Source organism: Cavia porcellus, unplaced genomic scaffold (assembly GCF_034190915.1).
Source record: "Cavia porcellus strain 051 isolate PalLab524CR breed Dunkin Hartley unplaced genomic scaffold, mCavPor4.1 scaffold_17, whole genome shotgun sequence".
NCBI classification, from domain to species: domain Eukaryota; kingdom Metazoa; phylum Chordata; class Mammalia; order Rodentia; family Caviidae; genus Cavia; species Cavia porcellus.
In genome coordinates this window covers 24,969,704-24,988,525 of record NW_026947500.1, presented here as the reverse complement: position 1 = coordinate 24,988,525, position 18,822 = coordinate 24,969,704, and the positions used below count along the sequence as shown (strand labels likewise).

General features: G+C 54.9%; 3 protein-coding genes across 5 annotated transcripts; 1 reads left to right on the top strand and 2 right to left on the bottom strand.

The window, feature by feature from the left end:
* The first annotated feature begins 530 nt into the window (after positions 1–530).
* Yif1a (Yip1 interacting factor homolog A, membrane trafficking protein) lies at positions 531–4,583 on the top strand. Its single transcript, XM_063227559.1, has 8 exons — positions 531–739; positions 1,403–1,614; positions 1,778–1,882; positions 2,005–2,083; positions 3,462–3,519; positions 3,631–3,786; positions 4,194–4,287; positions 4,381–4,583. The coding sequence occupies exons 1-8, from the start codon at positions 709–711 to the stop codon at positions 4,525–4,527; spliced, it is 882 nt and encodes a 293-aa protein (XP_063083629.1). The 5' UTR covers positions 531–708; the 3' UTR covers positions 4,528–4,583.
* A 329-nt stretch (positions 4,584–4,912) lies between these two features.
* On the bottom strand, positions 4,913–10,766 carry Cnih2 (cornichon family AMPA receptor auxiliary protein 2). 3 transcript variants are annotated; one of them, XM_063227561.1, is made up of 7 exons: positions 10,349–10,458; positions 8,923–9,059; positions 6,720–6,814; positions 6,289–6,336; positions 5,953–6,065; positions 5,706–5,849; positions 4,913–5,546 (listed from the first exon to the last, which is right to left on the bottom strand). In XM_063227561.1, the coding sequence occupies exons 3-7, from the start codon at positions 6,732–6,734 to the stop codon at positions 5,519–5,521; spliced, it is 348 nt and encodes a 115-aa protein (XP_063083631.1). In that variant the 5' UTR covers positions 6,735–6,814; positions 8,923–9,059; positions 10,349–10,458; the 3' UTR covers positions 4,913–5,518. The 3 variants fall into 3 exon arrangements, with proteins under 3 accessions (XP_063083631.1, XP_063083630.1, XP_003468309.1); XM_063227560.1 differs by lacking the exon at positions 8,923–9,059 and having other exon boundaries at positions 6,746–6,814; positions 10,353–10,766; XM_003468261.5 differs by lacking the exon at positions 8,923–9,059 and having other exon boundaries at positions 6,746–6,814; positions 10,349–10,542.
* A 640-nt stretch (positions 10,767–11,406) lies between these two features.
* Rab1b (RAB1B, member RAS oncogene family) lies at positions 11,407–18,378 on the bottom strand. The gene is made up of 6 exons (XM_003468262.5): positions 18,230–18,378; positions 16,590–16,662; positions 16,221–16,316; positions 16,031–16,126; positions 12,850–12,981; positions 11,407–12,765 (listed from the first exon to the last, which is right to left on the bottom strand). The coding sequence occupies exons 1-6, from the start codon at positions 18,241–18,243 to the stop codon at positions 12,571–12,573; spliced, it is 606 nt and encodes a 201-aa protein (XP_003468310.1). The 5' UTR covers positions 18,244–18,378; the 3' UTR covers positions 11,407–12,570.
* Between the last annotated feature and the right edge of the window lie 444 nt (positions 18,379–18,822).

Below are 18,822 nucleotides of genomic sequence, written 5' to 3'. Positions count from 1 at the left end.
GTATGGACAGCACTCACGCGAGAAGAAGTGGTAGCAAAGAGGAGGAGCCACCATTCGTTCCGGCCTGGCCCAGCCTCCTACCTACACCTTCAGGTCGTCTAGGGCTCCGCTCCAGAAATGGGTGAAATATGGGGAATGGGGAGAAAAGAGAGCACGGAGAGCAAGGGATGAAGGCACGGAGAGGCAGGGAGTGATCGGAAGCCGATCGCTCCATTGTCTCCTGGTGTAGATCCTAGTACTGAAACAGTTCCGGAATTCAAACTCGAGATCTCCTGGAAAGCGTTTCTGGTGTAGTCGTGGCAGGCGTCAAGTGCCTCATTGCGCAGACACGGAAATAATTTGCAATGCTCTCCTATCTATTGGCTACACCCATCTCAAACTGGCAATCGCACTATTCAATCATAAAGCGGTCCTATTTGTTCCGCCTATTCCTTCCCCGGAAGTTGACTACTGCCGAATCCACTTTGGTGAGAGTTCCCCAGTAGCCAATTATAAAAAAGGGTGTGGCGAACCGGGGCTGCCGAAGAGCCAATGAAGGGTGGCGAAAGATGACGCTATCGATATGGCGGCCGCAATCGGCCTGCTCCGGTACGTGTCAGGCTGCCAGGTAACCTCTGTCCGGGCCCAAGAAGAGAAGCAGCTGTCTTATTAGTATTCGTCCTCGCGAGGCAGCGCAGCCGGCCCTCAGGGAGAACAAGCGTTGCGACCATGGCTTATCACTCGGGCTACGGAGCCCACGGTGCGTGCGGTGTGGGGCGGGCGGGGCACGTTCTGGCCGACTGGAAGAAAATCGGCGGCGCGGCCCGCTCACCCTGAGGGAGAAGGGTGGCCGTCACCGCTGCCCAGGGCGGGGGTGTCACTCTGGTTCCTACCCTTCCAGGCTGCAACACGTGCTGCCATTTCTTTCTGCCCAATCTTGAGATGGGGTGGTGATCATGCAGCCAGGATCCCCGCGTCTGATCCAGGCACGAATTGAGTTGCCTCCAGAGCTTCCTTTCCCTGTCAGGATCCCGGCAGGGTCCCTGACCGCTTCCTAGAGCCTGTGGGTAGCCAGCTGTCACCTTTCCTACCTTTGTTCACGCAGGGGATACCCTTGTCATTATCATCACCCGTACTATCCAAAGCTTTGTTCAGAGATCACTCCCCCTGAGAGGGCCCCGCTCCCCTTGAGAAATCCTAAATGAACAGCTCTCCTCTGCCTGCATATAGCAAAGGATTTCACGGAAAGGATCTCATCAAAGGGCTTTCTGAATTAGCTATTCCTAACCCAGCCTGGTTTTCCCTCACTGTTACTATTGCTTGGTCCCCTGAGAACCTACTCGGCTGCTCAGTCAGGGTAAAAGACAGTTTAAACTCTTGTTTGCTATTCTCATCACCTGCACTGGTACCTCCATGTCCACAGGTTCCAAGCACAGGGCCCGAGCAGCTCCAGATCCTCCTCCTCTCTTCGATGACACAAGTGGTGGTTATTCCAGCCAACCCGGGGGATACCCAGCCCCAGGAACTGATGTGGCCTTCAGTGTCAACCATTTGCTTAGCGACCCAATGGCCAATGCAGCTATGGCCTATGGCAGCTCCATTGCATCCCATGGAAAGGACATGGTGAACAAGGAGGTGTGGCCTGCTCCCAGGGGAAGGGTGGCAGGATTTCTGGTTAGGGCTGGGGCATCTGGGATCCCATATGATCATCACAGCTGCCCTCAGGGAAAGGGCACACAGAAGGAGCACCCTGGGGCTGTGGCATGGCTCATCCACAGCCTCCTCTCTCCCCTCCCAGCTGCACCGTTTTGTGTCTGTGAACAAACTCAAGTACTTTTTCGCTGTGGACACAGCCTATGTGGCCAAGAAGCTAGTGCTCCTGGTCTTCCCCTACACACACCAGGTGAGCCACCTATAAGGTGAATTAGTAGGCCTCCCTCATCCCCTGTGGTCTATCCCCTAGACCTCAACCTTCTCTCTTTTCTCCTCTGTTCCTCCTGACCTGGCTGCCGCTGCCACTGACAGAACTGGGAAGTACAGTACAGTCGAGACGTGCCTCTGCCCCCACGGCAAGACCTCAACGCCCCTGACCTCTATATCCCCAGTGAGTCTCTGACCAGGGCAGGGGCCACAAGGGGACCACTTGTGCCTTGAGGCGTGAGGGGAAAGAGAGAGGTCAAGTGTTGGTCTGGCATCTGCCCCTGATGCTTTTCATGGTGGATGCAAGGTACAGGTAGACTAGGTTGGGTGACTGGTAAGGTACTTCCTGAATGTGTTTGTGTCCCCACAGTGCCCCTTTGCAACCTGACTGCCTGTGAATTTGAATTGTGTCTCTTTTCTGCCTGGAGCCCTGGGTTTGCACTTGGCCCTGCCACTTGCAGCTGTGGGTCTTCAGGCTGGTTTTCACACTCTTCAGTAAAACCAGAATAACAGCCCCTATCTCAGAGGATCGTTATGGAGATTCAGGGAGGTCAGGTGTGTTCAGCACTGCACCTGGCATGCAAGACTACTACTCCTGTCTTCCCAAGCCCTCCAACCTCTCTACTTCCAGGAAGCCTGCCCTGACCTCCAAGCAAGGGATCACCCCCTCCTGGGTCCCCACCACTGCCTGTCTGCTTGGCACAAGTCTGCCCACACTGTGAGCTGGCCGACTTTGCAGCTCACTCTTCTCTGTCCTGCTGGTTGCACAGGGCCAGGCCTTAGAGGAGTGTTCCAGGGGCAGCCCCCAGAAGAGCTGCCAGGACATTAACCTGTCCAGGTGGCCCAAGAAGGACAGAAGTCCTTTCATCTTTCACCCCATGAGCTTCTCATAGCCACTGTAAAAGGCTGGTATTACATCCCCACCTTGTATGTTAAAGCCAAGGCCCAATGGAACTTTAGTATGTCTGAGGCCCACAGCTTATAGGTGGCAGGGCTGATTTCCTGTGCCCTCTGGTAGGCATGTCAGCCTAGTGCCTTAGTGAGCAGAGGACTAGTGAGTTTAAGCGGCTGCTGAAGCCTGGTTTCCACTGGCTCCAAGCTCTTAGAACTCCTCATAGTTGGCTTAGAGTTCTTTGTGTGATTAGTGCAGCCAGAGATGGGCCAGTGCCAAAAGGCAGAGTTGCTGGCAGAGATGTGGTCATTCCCACGGGCTTGGACTCTTGTCCACCAAATCTGCATTTTGTTTCTGTAGTCTTGCCAGGGCTGCTCCCTGTCTAGGAGGAGCAATTGCCTTGACCCTTGAAGTAGTTTCTGAGACACAGCAGGAAACTGATGAGCTTCCTCCAGTAGGGTAAACACTTACTCTGGTGGTGTTTACTCAGGGAGGGCACTGGTTAAGGAAAGGCACCCCAGACTGGATACTGGGAAGCTGAATGTAGGGGTCATACAGATCGGGCCATGTAGGGAGGGAAGAATGGGGGACAGCTGTGGCATCAAGATTTTGAACGCATAGTGTTCTTTTGAGGAAGCTAGGCTAACGGCTTCCCTCTGACTCTCGGCAGCGATGGCCTTCATCACCTATGTGCTACTGGCTGGGATGGCACTGGGCATTCAGAAAAGGTTGGTTCTAGTCCCCTCCCATCTCCCAGGGGGACCTGTGCCATGTCCCAGCCTCTCACCCTGACCCGTCACGATATGGTGGTTCTGACCTGCTCCTTCCCATGGCCACAGGTTCTCCCCAGAGGTGCTCGGCCTATGTGCGAGCACAGCACTGGTTTGGATGGTGATAGAGGTGCTGGCCCTGCTCCTAGGCCTCTACCTGGCTACAGTGCGCAGTGAGCTAAGCACCTTCCACCTGCTGGCCTATAGCGGCTACAAATACGTGGGGTGAGCACAAATCTGTGGGGCAAGCTGGGAGTAGAGGGCTTGTGGTGGGGATGTGGAGTTGTGGGTTCTGGTCCTGAGTAGCCTCGAAGTGTGACATCTGCTCCTCTATTTCAACCTCCAGCTTTACACTGCTAGCGAGACCACTGTTTCCAGCAGTCTCTCTGGGAATTGAGTGACTTGAGATAGGGGATTTAGGAAACCACAGGGGAGTGAAGCAGGCCTCAGATCTTGGTCCTGGGGCTGAACCCTGAGCTTTGCAGATCTGTTTGGAATCTGGGTCCCTGTGCAAACAGCTTCAGAATGGAGGGCTGTGATTAGATAGAATCTAACTGGGCTCTGGGCCTCTGGTGGGCAGAGCCAATCTCGGCCCTGGACCTTGGAGTCATCGGCCTCTCCTATTCTCCCAGGATGATCCTCAGCGTGCTCACCGGGATGCTGTTCGGCAGTGATGGCTACTATGTGGCCCTGGCCTGGACCTCTTCTGCGCTTATGTACTTCATTGTGAGTCCTGAGCTTCCCCCTGCCTGCCCACCTGGGTGGAAGTGGGGCCCAGCCCCCCACTGTGGGCCCAGCCTTAGCACATCTTTCTTCCAGGTGCGTTCTTTTCGGACAGCAACCTTGAGCCCTGACAGCATTGGTGGTCCTGGCTCCCAACAGCGGGTCCAGCTCTACCTGACTCTGGGAGCTGCAGTCTTTCAGCCCCTCATCATATACTGGCTGACCTTCCACCTGGTCCGGTGACACCCTGGCCCCGAATGGCACTGCTTTTTCATACATTGAAGTTTTGATTTCTTTCACTTGTTTTGACCCTTGATCCTGGGGCCTGCTGGAAGAGCTGCATTGCTCCAGAAGACCTCATTTGGGGCTGTCTAGGAGGGTGAACTGGGGAGGGTTTCCTAGAGGTTTTGACTTTGAAGGGCAAAGAAAAGGCTTTAGCAGACAACTAAGAGAGAGAAGATGACAGGATAGCTGCCAAGGAGATGTGGAAGGCCTCTGATCCATCTGAGGGGCTCTCAGAAGGGCCTGTGGCTCATGAGGTAAGACAGGCTGTGCTGAGGACTTAGCCCCAGTCCTTCATCCCATCCCCATCTCTTCACCCCTTTCTGGAGCAGAATGGGGGCCCACGTGTTTGCAGTAGTTTATTCATATTTTGTCACAAATGGCCGGGGAGAGGGTGCCGGACTCCTCCAGGCAACATAGAAAATAGGTCCAAGAGACAGGGTGAGCTGGGGATGGGACAAGAGATGGGGCTGGAGAGAGAGCCTGGGGAGGGGAGAGGGCAGACTAGGGGTGGGGATACCCCCTGCTGAGCCTGCTCATTCCCGGTGTGGGTGCCCCCCACCTGCAGGGGGAGCCTCGGGGTGAAGGTAAGGGGGGGTGGCCCAGAATTTCCAGGATCAAGCTCTGCTGCTGGCAGAGCCCAAGTCCTCCCCCTACTCCAAAATGGACCAGGCCAGAAGTCCCACCCCTTCCTGGACTGACTGCCATGCCTAATTGCAGGTTGGCAGAGGAGCCCTGCCCCTAATTAGAGCTCTGCCTGGCCCTAGTCCAAGGGGGAGGGCTCTGAAGGCGGGGGGGGGGGTCCCCGCAGCAGCAGTTTGGGGGGTAGAGAGGCTGGGGGCACCAGTGCCCCCTCCCTCCCCAGGGCTGAGGCCTCTGCGGCCGAGGGGCAGGGCTAGGGGTGCACAGGCGTCCGGTCCGTTCTGGGCTCGCTCCCTGGCCGGCTTCCCCCTTAGAAACTCACCAACGTATAAACCATACTGTGGGAAAATGAGGCAGTGAGCCCAAGTCCTGAGCAAGCATGGCCACCCACCTGGTACACCTTGGGTTGCCCTCAGTCCCCAGGGGCAAAGGGCAAGAACTTGGGCTTGCCTGGACATCCCTTCCCTGCGTCCCGCCTGCAGAGGGCAAGGCCTCACCTGTACAGGTAATAGAAGAAGGAGAGCAGGTAGAAGGCAAGTTTGCACCAGGACTCCTTCTGGCAGTAGTTGAGGATGTCAGCATTCATGATGGAGACCGCATCATACATGACCTCAGAGCCATCTGCAGGACGGTGGAAGTACCTGGGGCGGGGAGAGGTCTGAGTGCCCATGAGCCACTGAGGCTACCACCTCATGCTGCTGAGCGCCCCAGCCTAGCCTCCCCACTGGTGGCTCGTGCCCTCACCTCCAGAGGTGGTAGAAGAGGAGGGGGATGTTGAGGCCCAGGGTTACCCACTCTGCTGCACACAGAAACATCAGACAGAAGAGGCCATGGATAGAGTACTCCGGAACCACCAGCTGGGGGAGTGAGAATGAGAGGTGAGTGGCCCTGTAACAGGGCAGACCCAAGTTTCAAGTGCACAGAGAGGAGCAGGGGACTGGAGCAACCCACCATGAGCCCAAGGCCAAAATGCCTCTGGCCTACTACCCGCTCCCAGGAGACAGCGTGGATCAAAGCAGCCCAGAGAACGTGGAGGAAGCACATGGCTAGGAGCTTCCTGCCCCCAGCCCTGACACTGACCTTTCTTAGCAGGCAGCAGATGCGTTCAATGTTTTTTAAACGCTCGCGCTGTAGGGGAAGGAAAAGGCTGTGATGGGGGAAGCAGAGGAGCCCTCTCTCAGGCGCTCCCCTACCACCCCACACATGGCCGCCAGGGGGCACTAGAGCCCTCTGCATCCTTGACAGTACGGCAGACAAGCAGCCGCGCCGTCCCCATGGCGACCGTCACCATGGAGGGCCCTTCACCCGCGTCTCCAAGACAACGGCCGAGAGCCTGGCAACTGCCACCCTGCTAGGAGGAACCCGAGCCCAGAACCCGTACCAGGTGTTTGCTGAGGTGGGAACAAAGAAGGGGTAAAGGCCGCTGGTCCCCCACGTTGCACCCTCACCTACCCAACCTCTATTCCCACCCGCCACCCAAGACAGATGGAAAGACAGACGGACGGACACACCTCGGCACAGCACATGTATCACTTACAGCCCGCGCTGGGTTCCCCTGATCGATGGGGTTCTTGAAGTCAGTCCGCAGCTCATCAAAGGCTATGATCTGAGGGAAGGGTGTGTGCCCGTCAGGGTTGAGGCAGCAGCTAAGGCCTGCCTCCCTCCTTCCACGCAATAGGGATTTATACACAAGACCAGGTCCAACAGCTTGTGGCAATGTGGAAAAACTGAGGCCCAGGAGGGACATGACCTGGTTCAAGGTCACACAACTGTGCAGAACGGAATCCTGTCTTAATGTTTAGTTTTGGCTCATTTCCACTACACTGTCTTCCTGAACATCCCCAAATACAGTCCCTTTTCTGCTGGTCCTGTGCTGAGCACCAGAGCCCCAGGTCTGGGCTGCAGCTCTTTCCCGGGAGGAGCTCCAGGACTGGGGGAGAACTCAGAACTACACTGAAAGTGATCAGAGCTGTGGGGTATCAGCAGGACCCTGTGGGGGGAGAGAATGGGGGTTCAGGCTGACTCTGAGTAGGCGTCTGGTGAACAAATGGGAGACAAGCAGTCTAAGCAGCAGGAATAGCAGATACAAAAGCATAGAGGATTGAAAGAACATTCAGGAAACAGCTGCAGATTCGTGGGCCTGGGGTAAAATTGAGGAGTGTGGGAAGGAGGGGATGGTGCAAAAAGAGGCTGGAGAGGTCAGCACAGCCAGCCAGACATAGGAACTCCTGGCCAGACCAGGTTAGGCATCAACGAAAGAGTAATGGGAGCCATGAGGGCTACAGAGGCAGAATGGGGCTGTCAGATTGGTGTGTGAGGGTGGGAGGGGGTAAAAGCCGGCTTACAGTCATAGTCAAGACACTGAACTGAATTTATGTTTATTCACTGAACACTTGTAATGATCTAATGTCTTAAATGCTAGTATTATTTTCATTTCTGTTTTGTAGAGGAGGAAGCTGAGTGTTTTGTCCAAGCCACATAGTGGTAAGTCAGGCTTCTAACTCAGTCTGACTATAGAGTTGAAATACTGTTTTGTTATACTCAGGCTAGACTAGCAAGGGGGCTGTTGCAGTGTCCAGGAAGGGCGAGTGGTGGTCTGAGTGGACAGAGTGGCAGTGGAGGTGGAGAGGTGTGGGTTAATTCTAGAGTGGTCTTGGGGCTAGGGATTTAGCTCAGCGGCATAAGCGCCTGCCTTGCAAGCAGGCAGAGTTTGATCCCTGGTACTGATAAAAATGAAAAACAAACAAACAAAAATTCTAGAGCGCTCTAGAAGCTGACTCCAAAGGGTTTCTGCAGTGGTGAAGTAAGGTAGAAGGGTCTAGGTTTTTTCTGTGGGGCTGTCCGACATGCCAGTACCCTCAGCAGTGGGAAACTAATGGAGGAGCAGGTGTTAAAGGAGAGGAGCTGGCAGGTGACCTGGGGGAGGTGGATTGACAGGGGAACCTGCTGTGGCCCCCTCCCCTCAGCTCCAGCCCTAGGAGCACCAGCAGGCCCACCACCCCCAAGCATCCCAGATTCCAGACGGCTCAGAGGGAAAGAACATGGGCTTCCTGGAGGGAGCTGGAGCCATCTGGGCACCTTCCCCCAACTCCTCATTGACTCTGGGCAGGCGCCCCACTTGACAGGCACAGCAACAGGGTCCAGGAGGGAGCGGAAGGGTGCCATCTGTCTGCCCCTGAGCTGGCACCACCAGCAGGCAGCGGGTGTTACACCTCCCACCCCCTAGGCTGCCTGGCGCTGACTCAGCCCCCCGGAACAAACAATCCCCCATGATGACAGCTGACATGCATCACTCACGACCAGGGTTGCCTAGCGACCAGTGAGGCCTGTTCTCAGGGCATAGGGTGGGATCTGGGATCTTGCACTGGAAGGTTCTAGTTCACACCTGTTTTAGATTGGAGACCATACTTCCTCTCCCCTGTCCTCTTAATAGACCTCACTCTGGGCACTGATGTCTATAAGTTTACTGATGAGAAAACAAACTTTCAGGATGAAAGACTTGCTAAGATCACTCAGGTAATGACTGAGCAAACACTGTGTCTTATACATAGTATGTGCCCTGTGAATGTGTCTATTGAATGAATAAAGGTATTACTTCAAAAGTTGGGACCTGCCTCTTAGGCTGGGCAATCCACAAGGACAAAGTCTGGTTCTTATGCATCCTTTATTCCCTTAAACCCACTGACAGCCTGCATCTCAGAATCCCAAGACTACCTGGAATTCCTTGGGAATTAGCTCTATGTTTCCCAGCCTGTGGTCCCCAGTTGGTTTTGTCCTTAGGACTCAAGCTTTCCTGCCACCACCCACAGGACTGGGCATGGAACAGAAAGCTTGGAGAGATCAAGATGGACCTAGGGGAATGGAAGGAGGGAGAGAGAACAAGGAGGAGAGGAAAAAAACAGCAGTCAAGGCACTCAGAGACTTAGTGGTACAAAGGCAGGGAGCCAGAGGGTGGAGATGGGGTTGTGCTGTATGGAGGGTCTGTGGGGGCTCACTCCTCATAGATTAGGGGTACAGCAGAGTCAGTGAAATCCCAATGTAAAAAAGAAAGGCAGTGGAGATGGCAAAGAAAGATGGGGAGAATGTGGGGGAACCATGGAGCAGATAGCAAGTCCCATGAAAAGAAAGGAGAGGAAGTGGGGAGCACAGGAAGAGGCAGGTGGGGCAGGGAAGGGAGGAAGTAAGAGGTGCAGAAGAGAGGCTGGAGAGGGGTAAGAGGACCAGAAGGGAATGATGATGAGATGAGCTGAGCAGAGGGTTGCAGCAAGCAGGCCTGGAGGGGCCCTAGGTGGGACAGAAACCTCAGGGTGCAGTGGAAGAGGGAGGACCACGGCCTCCAGCAGTGAGCTGGGAGCTGACTGATAGTTCTGTAGAGAAGAGAAGGCAGCCAGGTAGAGGAGGCCTTTGAAGAGAAAGATCCTTTCTAGGAGTAGGTCATCAGGATGAGACCGTAACATTCTGAAGAACCAGGTGTGAGCCTAAGACAGGGTGAAGGGGAGACTAAGGGTGCACAAGACAAAGGGGATGTGGGGACAGGAATACGAGGGAGGATGGAAAGTGGAGAGGGAATGGAGGAGTCCCCAAAGTGAGCTGCAGTGGGGGCTAGATTTCTGGCACTGCTTAGTGTCCATGGCTGCTTGGCCAGGGAGGGGGCTGGGAAGGGAAAGGGTTAAAGGACTCTGAGATAAGTGGGTCCTGTAAACAGATGCAGTTGCCATAGCAACCGGCTTCATCACTCTGGCTGGAAAAACCCACGGTTGTGGGGGGGGGGGCAGACAGACAAACTGCCCCATGGACAAATGGAGATGAACTGATTGAGAGGGTAGGAGAAGGAGCAGGAATTCTAGACTTCCCCCTCCACCCCATTTGGATGGGGGAAGGGGGGTCAGGGACTGAGTGACATACCCTTAGACGGCGGAGGCGTCAGAGAAAGGCCCCCCCATCCCGGGAAGGAAGCCGACAATAGGGGGTGTTAATGGAGGCGAAGAGAAACCGAAGGATGGGGGCTAGCAAAGAGGAAGCTCCAAGTTTCCCCGGGGCTCTGAGACCAGCTACCCGGGGCCCTCCGGCTCCATTCGCCCCCTGCCTCCCCAGCCCGCCCCCAGCCCCAGCCCCAGCCCCAGCCCCAGCCCAGCCTTACGTGCCAGATGACAAAGAAGATGAGGGAGGCGCACAGCACCAGGGTGAGCATGTAGCAGAACGCCGCGAAGGTGAACGCCATGGCCCCAGCGCCGGGCGGCAGCCCGGGGGGCGCCAGCGCGGGGTCCGGGCGCAAGGGGACGCCCCCCGCCCCCCCGGCCCGCGCTTAGGGCCGGCCGGGCATGGCCCACAGGGCTCTGGGAATGCGGGCGGCGCGGCCGGGACCGGGGCCGCGAGGCCGTGGGGGACGCGGGGTGCGGGCCGGTGGGGCCAGTGGGCTCGGGGGGCGCGTCCGCTGCCGGCTGCCCGGGCCCCGATCGCACATCCTGCGATCCCTCGCCCGCGGCTCCCTCACTCTCCAGCCCGCGAAGCCGATGGGGCGGAGCCGGGGGCGGGGCCACCATGCAGGGGCCGCGGGCGGGGCTGAGGCTTCGTGCACCCCTCTGCCCACCGCATGCTAGCCCCACGCTACCCGAGGACAGAGGAGCCCACTGCCCTGCACCCTCAGGGGTACATAGCTCTAGACGCACATTCCTCCCTGTCACTCCGTCACCCAAGCAACCCACCACAGCCTCTGACCTGCATGTTCCCCGTGCTCATTTGGAGAGTCCTAAGTGTGAAGCACCTGCCATTGTCTGGGGGAACAGGGGAATCTGGCCAGAAGACAGAAGTCGCAGGAGGGAGCTTAAAGAGGTGCAGTCCAGGTGCCCCGGACACATCTGTGGACCACTGCAGGCCCCCAGGCCCTGACTCCAGGGCTGCTACCCAACTCCGTCTTGGATATGTGCCTGTGCTAGTGGTGCTTCCCTGGCTACTCGCTACCGGTCGCATGCCTACCTCCTTCGACAGATTGGTGCTGGGCCCTTAGGGACAACCCACAGCAACACTGGCAGCTCTCCTGATCCCACTATGTGGGTCAAGGGCTTTTGCCAGCAACCCCAAGAAAGTGAGTCCAAGCCAGGACCCCAGGGCAACCTACCATGCTCAGGGATCTAATCGCACCCCCCCCCACACCCCCAGGAATGAATGCTAAGATCACAGACCACACTCAGCCACAACTTCCTTGCAAAAACCCTCGGCTCACCCAAGGGCCAGTGGAAATTTATTGGTTTTGTTGTCCTTTTCCATCTTTCCCCAAGTGGCTTTTCCTTGCAAAATGCCTGACATAACACCAGAGGGGAACTTGGGAGTCAGGGCCCAAAGGGGTGCCCAGGGATTTAAATACAAGCTGGACGGGAAGGTGGGGGTGTGGGTGGGACATGGCTTCTCAGGCAGAGACCCGAGGTTTGTCTTCTGCAGGAAGAAGCTGTGCAGAGGGCAAGGAGCCTGGTTGAGCGAGTGAACAGAGACGCCCCTGACCCTGGGCTGCACCCACATTCCCCAAGATAGAGGAAGGGATGGGTCTGCGCAATGGAAGAATAAACCGAATGTGCTGCCTCAGGCAGAGAAGGGGTGCTGGCAGAGTGAGGGTTAAGGCTGTGCCTGGCCTCTGGCAGGTGGGCCTTCCACCTCCGCCTGCCTTGGGCACAAAGGGGCATGGTGGGCAGGCAGCACATGGGCCTGGCTCTGGCAGGGTAGAGGGCAGCAGGAACAGGATCCCTCTGGGCTCAACACACAGGCCCAGCACAGCCTCCCGCCCACCTGCCCTAGCCCTGCTTGGACCCCACTGCAGCTGGACGGCTTGAGCTGTGAGTGTAAGGGGTGGAGGGAGGCAGAAGAAAGTAGGCTGCTGGGCTCCTGTGCCCCCATACCCATTCTGAGGTCCAGCCCAGAGCCCTAGATCTCAGGCCTTGGATCCCCTGATTACAGTCCTTAACTGAAGCTCTGACTGCAGGCAGAGGCAGCAGAGGCCAGGAGGCCTCAGCTCTTGGGAAAGGGGAGAGAAAGAAGAGAAACCCAGTGCAGCATACATGGGGAAAAGGAGACAGAGGAGCCCTCGTTCCAAAGGAAGGCGCACAGTGGGGCATCTTTCCAAGGTACCTAAAGGCAGCAGCAGAGCAGCCCCTGTCCCTGCTCTTGCCACAGGTCCTGTGTGTCCTCCCTTGGGGACCCTGACAGAACCAGGGCTCAGGACAGCAGGCAGATGGGCCAGAGGGAGACGGGGAGCCCAGGATACCTCAAAGCCACAGACTCAAATGCCCAGGAGAGGAAGGAGGCACCTCCTGCCTGCTCCAGAGGCATCATCTGGCGGTATCCCCTCCTGTCCCATCCCAAGTGCCCCTCCTAGCAACAGCCGCCACCAGCTGGCTTCACAGGGGTGCTGTCGATCTTGAGGTTGGGCCGTTCTCCTCCTGAGGCTGCCCCGGGCCCCATCCGCTTTTTGATCTCAGCAGCCATAGTCATGAAAGCCTGCTCAACATTCGTGGCATTCTTGGCACTTGTCTCTAGAAAGGGGATGCCCAGAGAGTCTGCAAACTCCTGCCAAGGGGAGACAAGAGAAAAGACAGGGTTGAAGGGCAGCGGGCCCCAGCTATAGACACCGCCTGGCCCAGCCTTGCTCACCTTGGCTGTGGTGTTGTCCACCACCTTCTTGGTAGTGAGGTCACTCTTGTTGCCCACCAGGAGCTTATTGACATTCTCACTGGCATAGCGGTCAATCTCCTGCAGCCACTGCTTCACGTTGGCATAGGATTCCTACAGGGTCCAGGGTCCAAAGTTATTAAACTCCCAACTCTGCGGCCCCCACCCCAGCCTATATACAAGCTCCTGAGAAAGAGGCAGATGCCCTGGGCTAACGAAACTGTCCCCTCTTCACCAGAGCACAACACAGCTGCCTGCCAGCAGTCCCAGCACTCGCCAGGACCTGTGGGCCAGCCTGCTGATTGTCATAGCTGCTGCCCTCCAAGACACTCCCAGGTGTAACATGTGATGGCAGAAGAGAGGTGGTCTGAGGGAAGAGAGGGACAGAGAGGAATGGGCCAGTGAGAATCAACAACTCCCCAAAGTGGCTTGTAAATCTCTTTATGCCAGAGCAGGTTTGCAGCCTTGTGCCAATGGGGGATGGAGGGTCCTTGCAGGACAGGTTCTGGCCATAAGGGAGACAGGTGTCCTGTCCTACTTCTGAAACCAACACAGCATTGCTGGGCCTCAGACATTCCCAGCAGCCCAACACTCAATTTTGCTACAAAGGACAATTTCTAGTCAAGTGCTTGGCTGAAGCTTTTCGTTCTTAGAAGTCAGAGGCCTGATAACCTATCATGTTCTAAGTGTGCCTAATGCTGTGTACAGAGGGTATTAGAGCCCACCCTGAGGGATTCAGGGGGGCAATGAAAAAGTTGACCAGGATACATACAATGGCAAAATGAAATGGGGGCAGGAGTTAGGGAGCCCCAGGATCATCTCTGCCTAGGAAGCTACAGCCGATGAACTGGGCTTATGCAGGAGAGGTGGCTGCTGAGCAAACAGCCTATGCCAGGTCACAGCGGGAGGGCACACTGTCTTTGAGGGAACAAGGGCTTGCAGGTCAGAGCTCAAAGGGTTTTTATTCAGCTAAGTCTGGGACAATCAGGAGGGTCGTCTTCTCAGACAAGAGACAGTGGGATCACATCTAAGTGCTGGACAGATGGTCCACAGAGGAGTATGGAAGCCAGAGAAGACCAGTACTAAAAGGAGACACACTGGGAGGGTAGGTGGTAGAGATAATCCAGAGGAGAGATGTACCCTGAGCCAAGGAGTACAAGGAAGTACACAGGTTTAGTCAGGCCATTCTGGGTGAAGCCCTGGCTCAGCTGCTTACTGTGTGACATTGGATTTGTCACCGACCTCTGTGAGCCTCAGTTTCTTCTTTTGTATAAAACAGTACCTCCCAGCAGGGTTGTTGTGTGCAGGAGAGAATGAATACAGACCCATCTCATAACAAGTGCTTAATTAGCAAGAGCTGCTATTATCCTCATCACTGCTATTATTATGATAGGGAAGATTTGAGAGAGATGATGGGGAGAGAATGGAGGAGCCTTGAGACTGACTAGATGAGGAAGGAAGAGCTTTTTGGTCAGGCCAACAGGGATTATGTTACAGACACGAGGATGCAAGAGTGGGTGTGGGGAACACGGTTGGGCCAGCCCTGGGCATCTTGAGTTTTGCAGCTGGTCTGGAGCCTGGAAAGGCACCCCAGGACAGAAAAGTGTGTGTGCCATGTCAGCAAGACTTGAGTTATAGCCCTCACTTTGTCCTTCATGACTAGGAGACTACACTAGGGCCAAATTAACATTTCTCCAGGTAGTCTCACCTGGAAATACAGACTTCCCCATGCAGCGCACTGATTAAGATCATGGAGATGTGAATTCATAGAGACCCAAGTGTCAGCACAGGCATAGAGAAAAAGGGGGTCTTTGTTGACAGTTCTTTAGATGCAAGAACCACAGTAAACAAGATATAAGCCAAACAACCAAAGCAGCCAGAACTATGGAGAGGGTTCAAGTCAGGAAGGAGAAAAATATGGGGTGAGATGAGGGAACACAGGATGAACCAATAAAAACACCTTGAAGGGGCTGGAGATGTAGCTTAGAGGTAGAGTGCATGCTCAGCAAATGACAGAGTGCAGAGAAGGGACTTTTCAAGGAGAGAGAAGAAAGTTAAAAGTCACAAGAAGTCAATCAAGGCAAGAATTAACTTGAGGTCACTGGATTTGGTGGTCAGTAGAAAGGTCTTGGTGACTTCTGAGTGGAACACAGCTCAACCCAACCTGCTGTCCAGAGCTGGGGAGGCAGAGGCAGAGGATCATGAGTGGTAGAGAGCCAAAGAGCCCTAATACACAGGGACTACTCCCACCCCAGGGCTGATGTCATCTCCCATATCCCCAAGGCCTGGCTCCTGTTGAGCAACAAGGTTTGGTAGAAAAAACAAAGTAGGTGGGATCTGGAGAGTAAGCTTTCTATCTCTGCAGCTGAACAAGCTGGGGCGGTTCACCTGGTGGCCTCCTCACCACCCTGAAACCAAGTCTTCATCTGTAAGATGGGAACGTGACGTAGACTATACAAACACCAAAAGACAATATGAAGCTGCAGGCGTGTGGTTTGGTACATGCCTGCAGTGCCAGCTACTTGGAAGGCTGAAGTAGAAGGATCATATGAGCCCAGGAGTTTGGGGCCAGCCTGACCAACCCAGTGAAGTCCCATCTCAAAAAAAAAAAAAAAAAAAAAAAAAAAAAAAAAAAAAAAAAAACCTGAAAAACAACAACAACAAAAAAAAACAAACAAAAAAATAAGAAGAGGAATTTGAAAGCTGTGATTTACAGCAATAAAACTGGACTGTTTCTAGCTGTTCTCACAACCACTGATACCAGTGATATGTGACTAAGCCACCACAGCACACACAGGGCTCCTAGACCTCTGTTCCACAAGGCAGTGTTCAGGGATCTCACTGCCTTAACTAAGGCCCTCCAATTGTTTCCCCCAGTATCTTCACACAGGAAGCTATGGGCCCAGTACAACAGCCAACTAAGAAACTAAACCCATGCAAAACACAGGTGCCAGGAACAAGGCGGAAGGAAGGTGTGAAGACTGGTTCTGCTGAGACCCTGCAGCAGGCCCTTGAGAGGATCCCCTATGGTTGTTTCCCTCCCTGTGAAATGAGTAGTCTCCTCCCTAGGAAGCATCAGGGAAAAGATAGGAAGAGAAAAAGAAACAAACAACAAAACCTAAGGCCACGGAGGCAAAGTTGGGCCGGTTAAGTGCAGCAATACCTGGTCAGTGACATCGTACACCACAATGATGCCATGAGCCCCCCGGTAGTAGCTGGAAGTGATGGTCCGAAACCGTTCCTGGCCAGCTGTGTCCCACTACAACATAGTAGGGAGAAAGGTCAGCCTGGTTGAGCCCCTCCCCAGGCAGGATTTGTGCCTGTCCCTGGGGTTGGGGAAAAGCCACACTCACAATCTGAAGTTTGATGGTTTTACCATCCAGCTCAATGGTTCGGATTTTGAAGTCCACCCCAATGGTGCTGATGTAGCTCTCTGTGTACGTATCATCCTGGAAGGTTGGGGCCAATGCAATGACTGAATGAGTCTAAGGCCCATTTGGAAAACCTCCCTCCAACTTTCTCCCCAGCCAGTTCCCCAGCTAAGCCCCACTTCTGAGTACCCCATCTTAACAGCCCAGGCCCCAATTCAGTCAGATGCACTGCTGGCAGGTCTTGTAAAACCTCATCCTTGATTCCCCAGGTCTTGCAACCACTGTGCTCTGGTTGTTCCTTTCCTCCTTCCAAGCCACCAGCGAGATGGATGTTATAGGTTTCTTACTCACAGCGAACCGCAGAAGCAGGCATGACTTGCCCACACCGGAGTCACCAATCAAAAGCAGCTTAAACAGGTAGTCACTGGAGAGGGAAGACAGGAAGGAAGGTATGAAGAAAAGCAAGAAGTCCACCTACCATCACCATTACGGCCTCTCCACACTGTGAGGCATGTCTTGATTCGGTATACTATAGTACTCACCAGATCTTCCCACCAGACCTTGGGGGAAGGAAGACTGAACTTTACCCCCACAAGCTAGTCCACAGGTTTCTCAACTTCCTGAGTCTGAATTTTCACTTTTATAGGAAAAGAAAGTGAGGCACAGAGAGGCACTTGATGTCCTAAGACTCACAATCAATTAAGTGTCAGAGCTGGGTACTTATTCTGATTCCTGACAGACTCCACAGTTCTGTCTGGTACACAATATTTAGGGAACCCTTAGCATGTCCTGTGATGTGTGTTACTAGACAGGGGAGACAGGCCCTCAAAATGGAAGCCAGGAACCAATCCAGAAACAAACAAACAAACAAAAAGTAAAATTCCTGATATAGTCTCCAAGAAGAGGTAGTCAACAAGTAGAAATGGTAACAGCACTTAATACTTAAAGAGATGTTACTGGCATCATCTCATTAAACTCCCACCAAGGGAGTGTTTTATTTCCAACTACTGAGGAAATCAGACTAAAACAAGGGAAATGTCTTATCCTAAATTACACAGCAGATAATTCTAAGACTTCAGGTCTGTCAGACTTTAGTGTCGAGAGGCACCCTTCCCAAGGAAATCCGAGGTCTGGCGCTACAGGAGAAAAAGGAAGTGGCAGAAGAGGAAGATGACAGCTGATACTTGGGGGAAAACTAGAAGTGCAGGGCACGAAATGTGGGTCATCTACCCGCAGGGGAATGACCAAGAAGTCAGTATAATTTCAGGACTAGTGAATCCCATTCTAAGGGGAAAACAGGGGAAAAGCAAATTCCATATCCACCTAAACTTCTCTGGCAGTGTAACAGCGGAGGGAAGGGGTGCAACAGTGGTCATGGAGGTCTCGGAGTAAATCACCTGGAGCTCGCGACAGCATGACCTGGGCAGGCCAGGGCAGGCGCAGCCCGGAGGGGTTGACCTCAAAGGGATGAGCAGCGCTTTGGGGCTGCCCGCATCTGGTCATTCTCTAGATCAGCCCCGGGAAGCTGACTACAGAAGACTCCAGAAAAAGGAAAAGGGCAGAGGGATTTACGGTTCAACCTAAAGAGCTCGAATCTGAACTATCAAAAACCAGAAACTACTGTGTCGGGCTCCAAACCGCGAGGACCATCTTCAAACAGCAAATGGGGAAACTGAGACCTGCGAAGAACGGGTCTGCGGGGCCATCTAACCAAAAAGGCCTGGTAGCACTGTTGCCTCGGGCTCCAAGTGCTGGCCCTGGGGGGTCAACGCCTCTGGGCCCCAAGTGCTAGGACTCAAGGCGTCAAGCTGGGGTCCTGAGTACCCCCGGGGGGAGGGGCAGAACCCGGATGTGAGGGGAAGTCAGCGGAAGAGGGACCCGGATGTGGGGGCGCCGCGCAGTCCTGACCCGGGCCAGACAACCCCAGTAAGCGTACGGCCCCGTCCTCGGGATCGAGGCTGCGCCGAACGGCGCGGGCGGGGCTCACTCACTATTCGGGGTTCATGGCGGCGGCGGAGGCCCGCTCGGTCGCTCCTAGTCGGCTCTGCTCCGCCTCCGTCCCAAGATGGTGGCCGCTCCGCCCCACTGGCCCCGCCCGCAACGCGCAAGCGCACAAATTCTCGAGTTCGGCCGCGCCGCGCTGCTTCCTGGGATCTGTAGTCTCCCTGGTATCTGACTCACCCTTGCTGCGCAGGCGTGTCCTGCCAGGTCCGCCGAGCATTCCAGCGCCGCCTGCGCAATGCTTTCTGGGGCTCGTAGTCTTCTTACTGGACGGACTTGGCTAAGGGACCAAACTTCGGAGCTCGGCACCAACTCGGTGGGTACAAGATCAGTTTAGGGCTGGAACTGGTACAGGTTGCTTCTGTCTAACTGAGGCAGTCATTTTCGCCCTCTCGCTTTTGACAGTAGCTGCACCAGTAAAAGTTCACTGATCTTGGGTTGTGTACTGTACAATTCTAACACAGCTATAGTCCCAGGAAGCTGTCGTTACGCCTCCCCGCCCTCCCCCCCCCCCCCGACAGCATCTATGTAGTTCGGGCTGTCCTTTAACTCACTAGGTAGGCCAAGGTGGCCCCGAACTCAC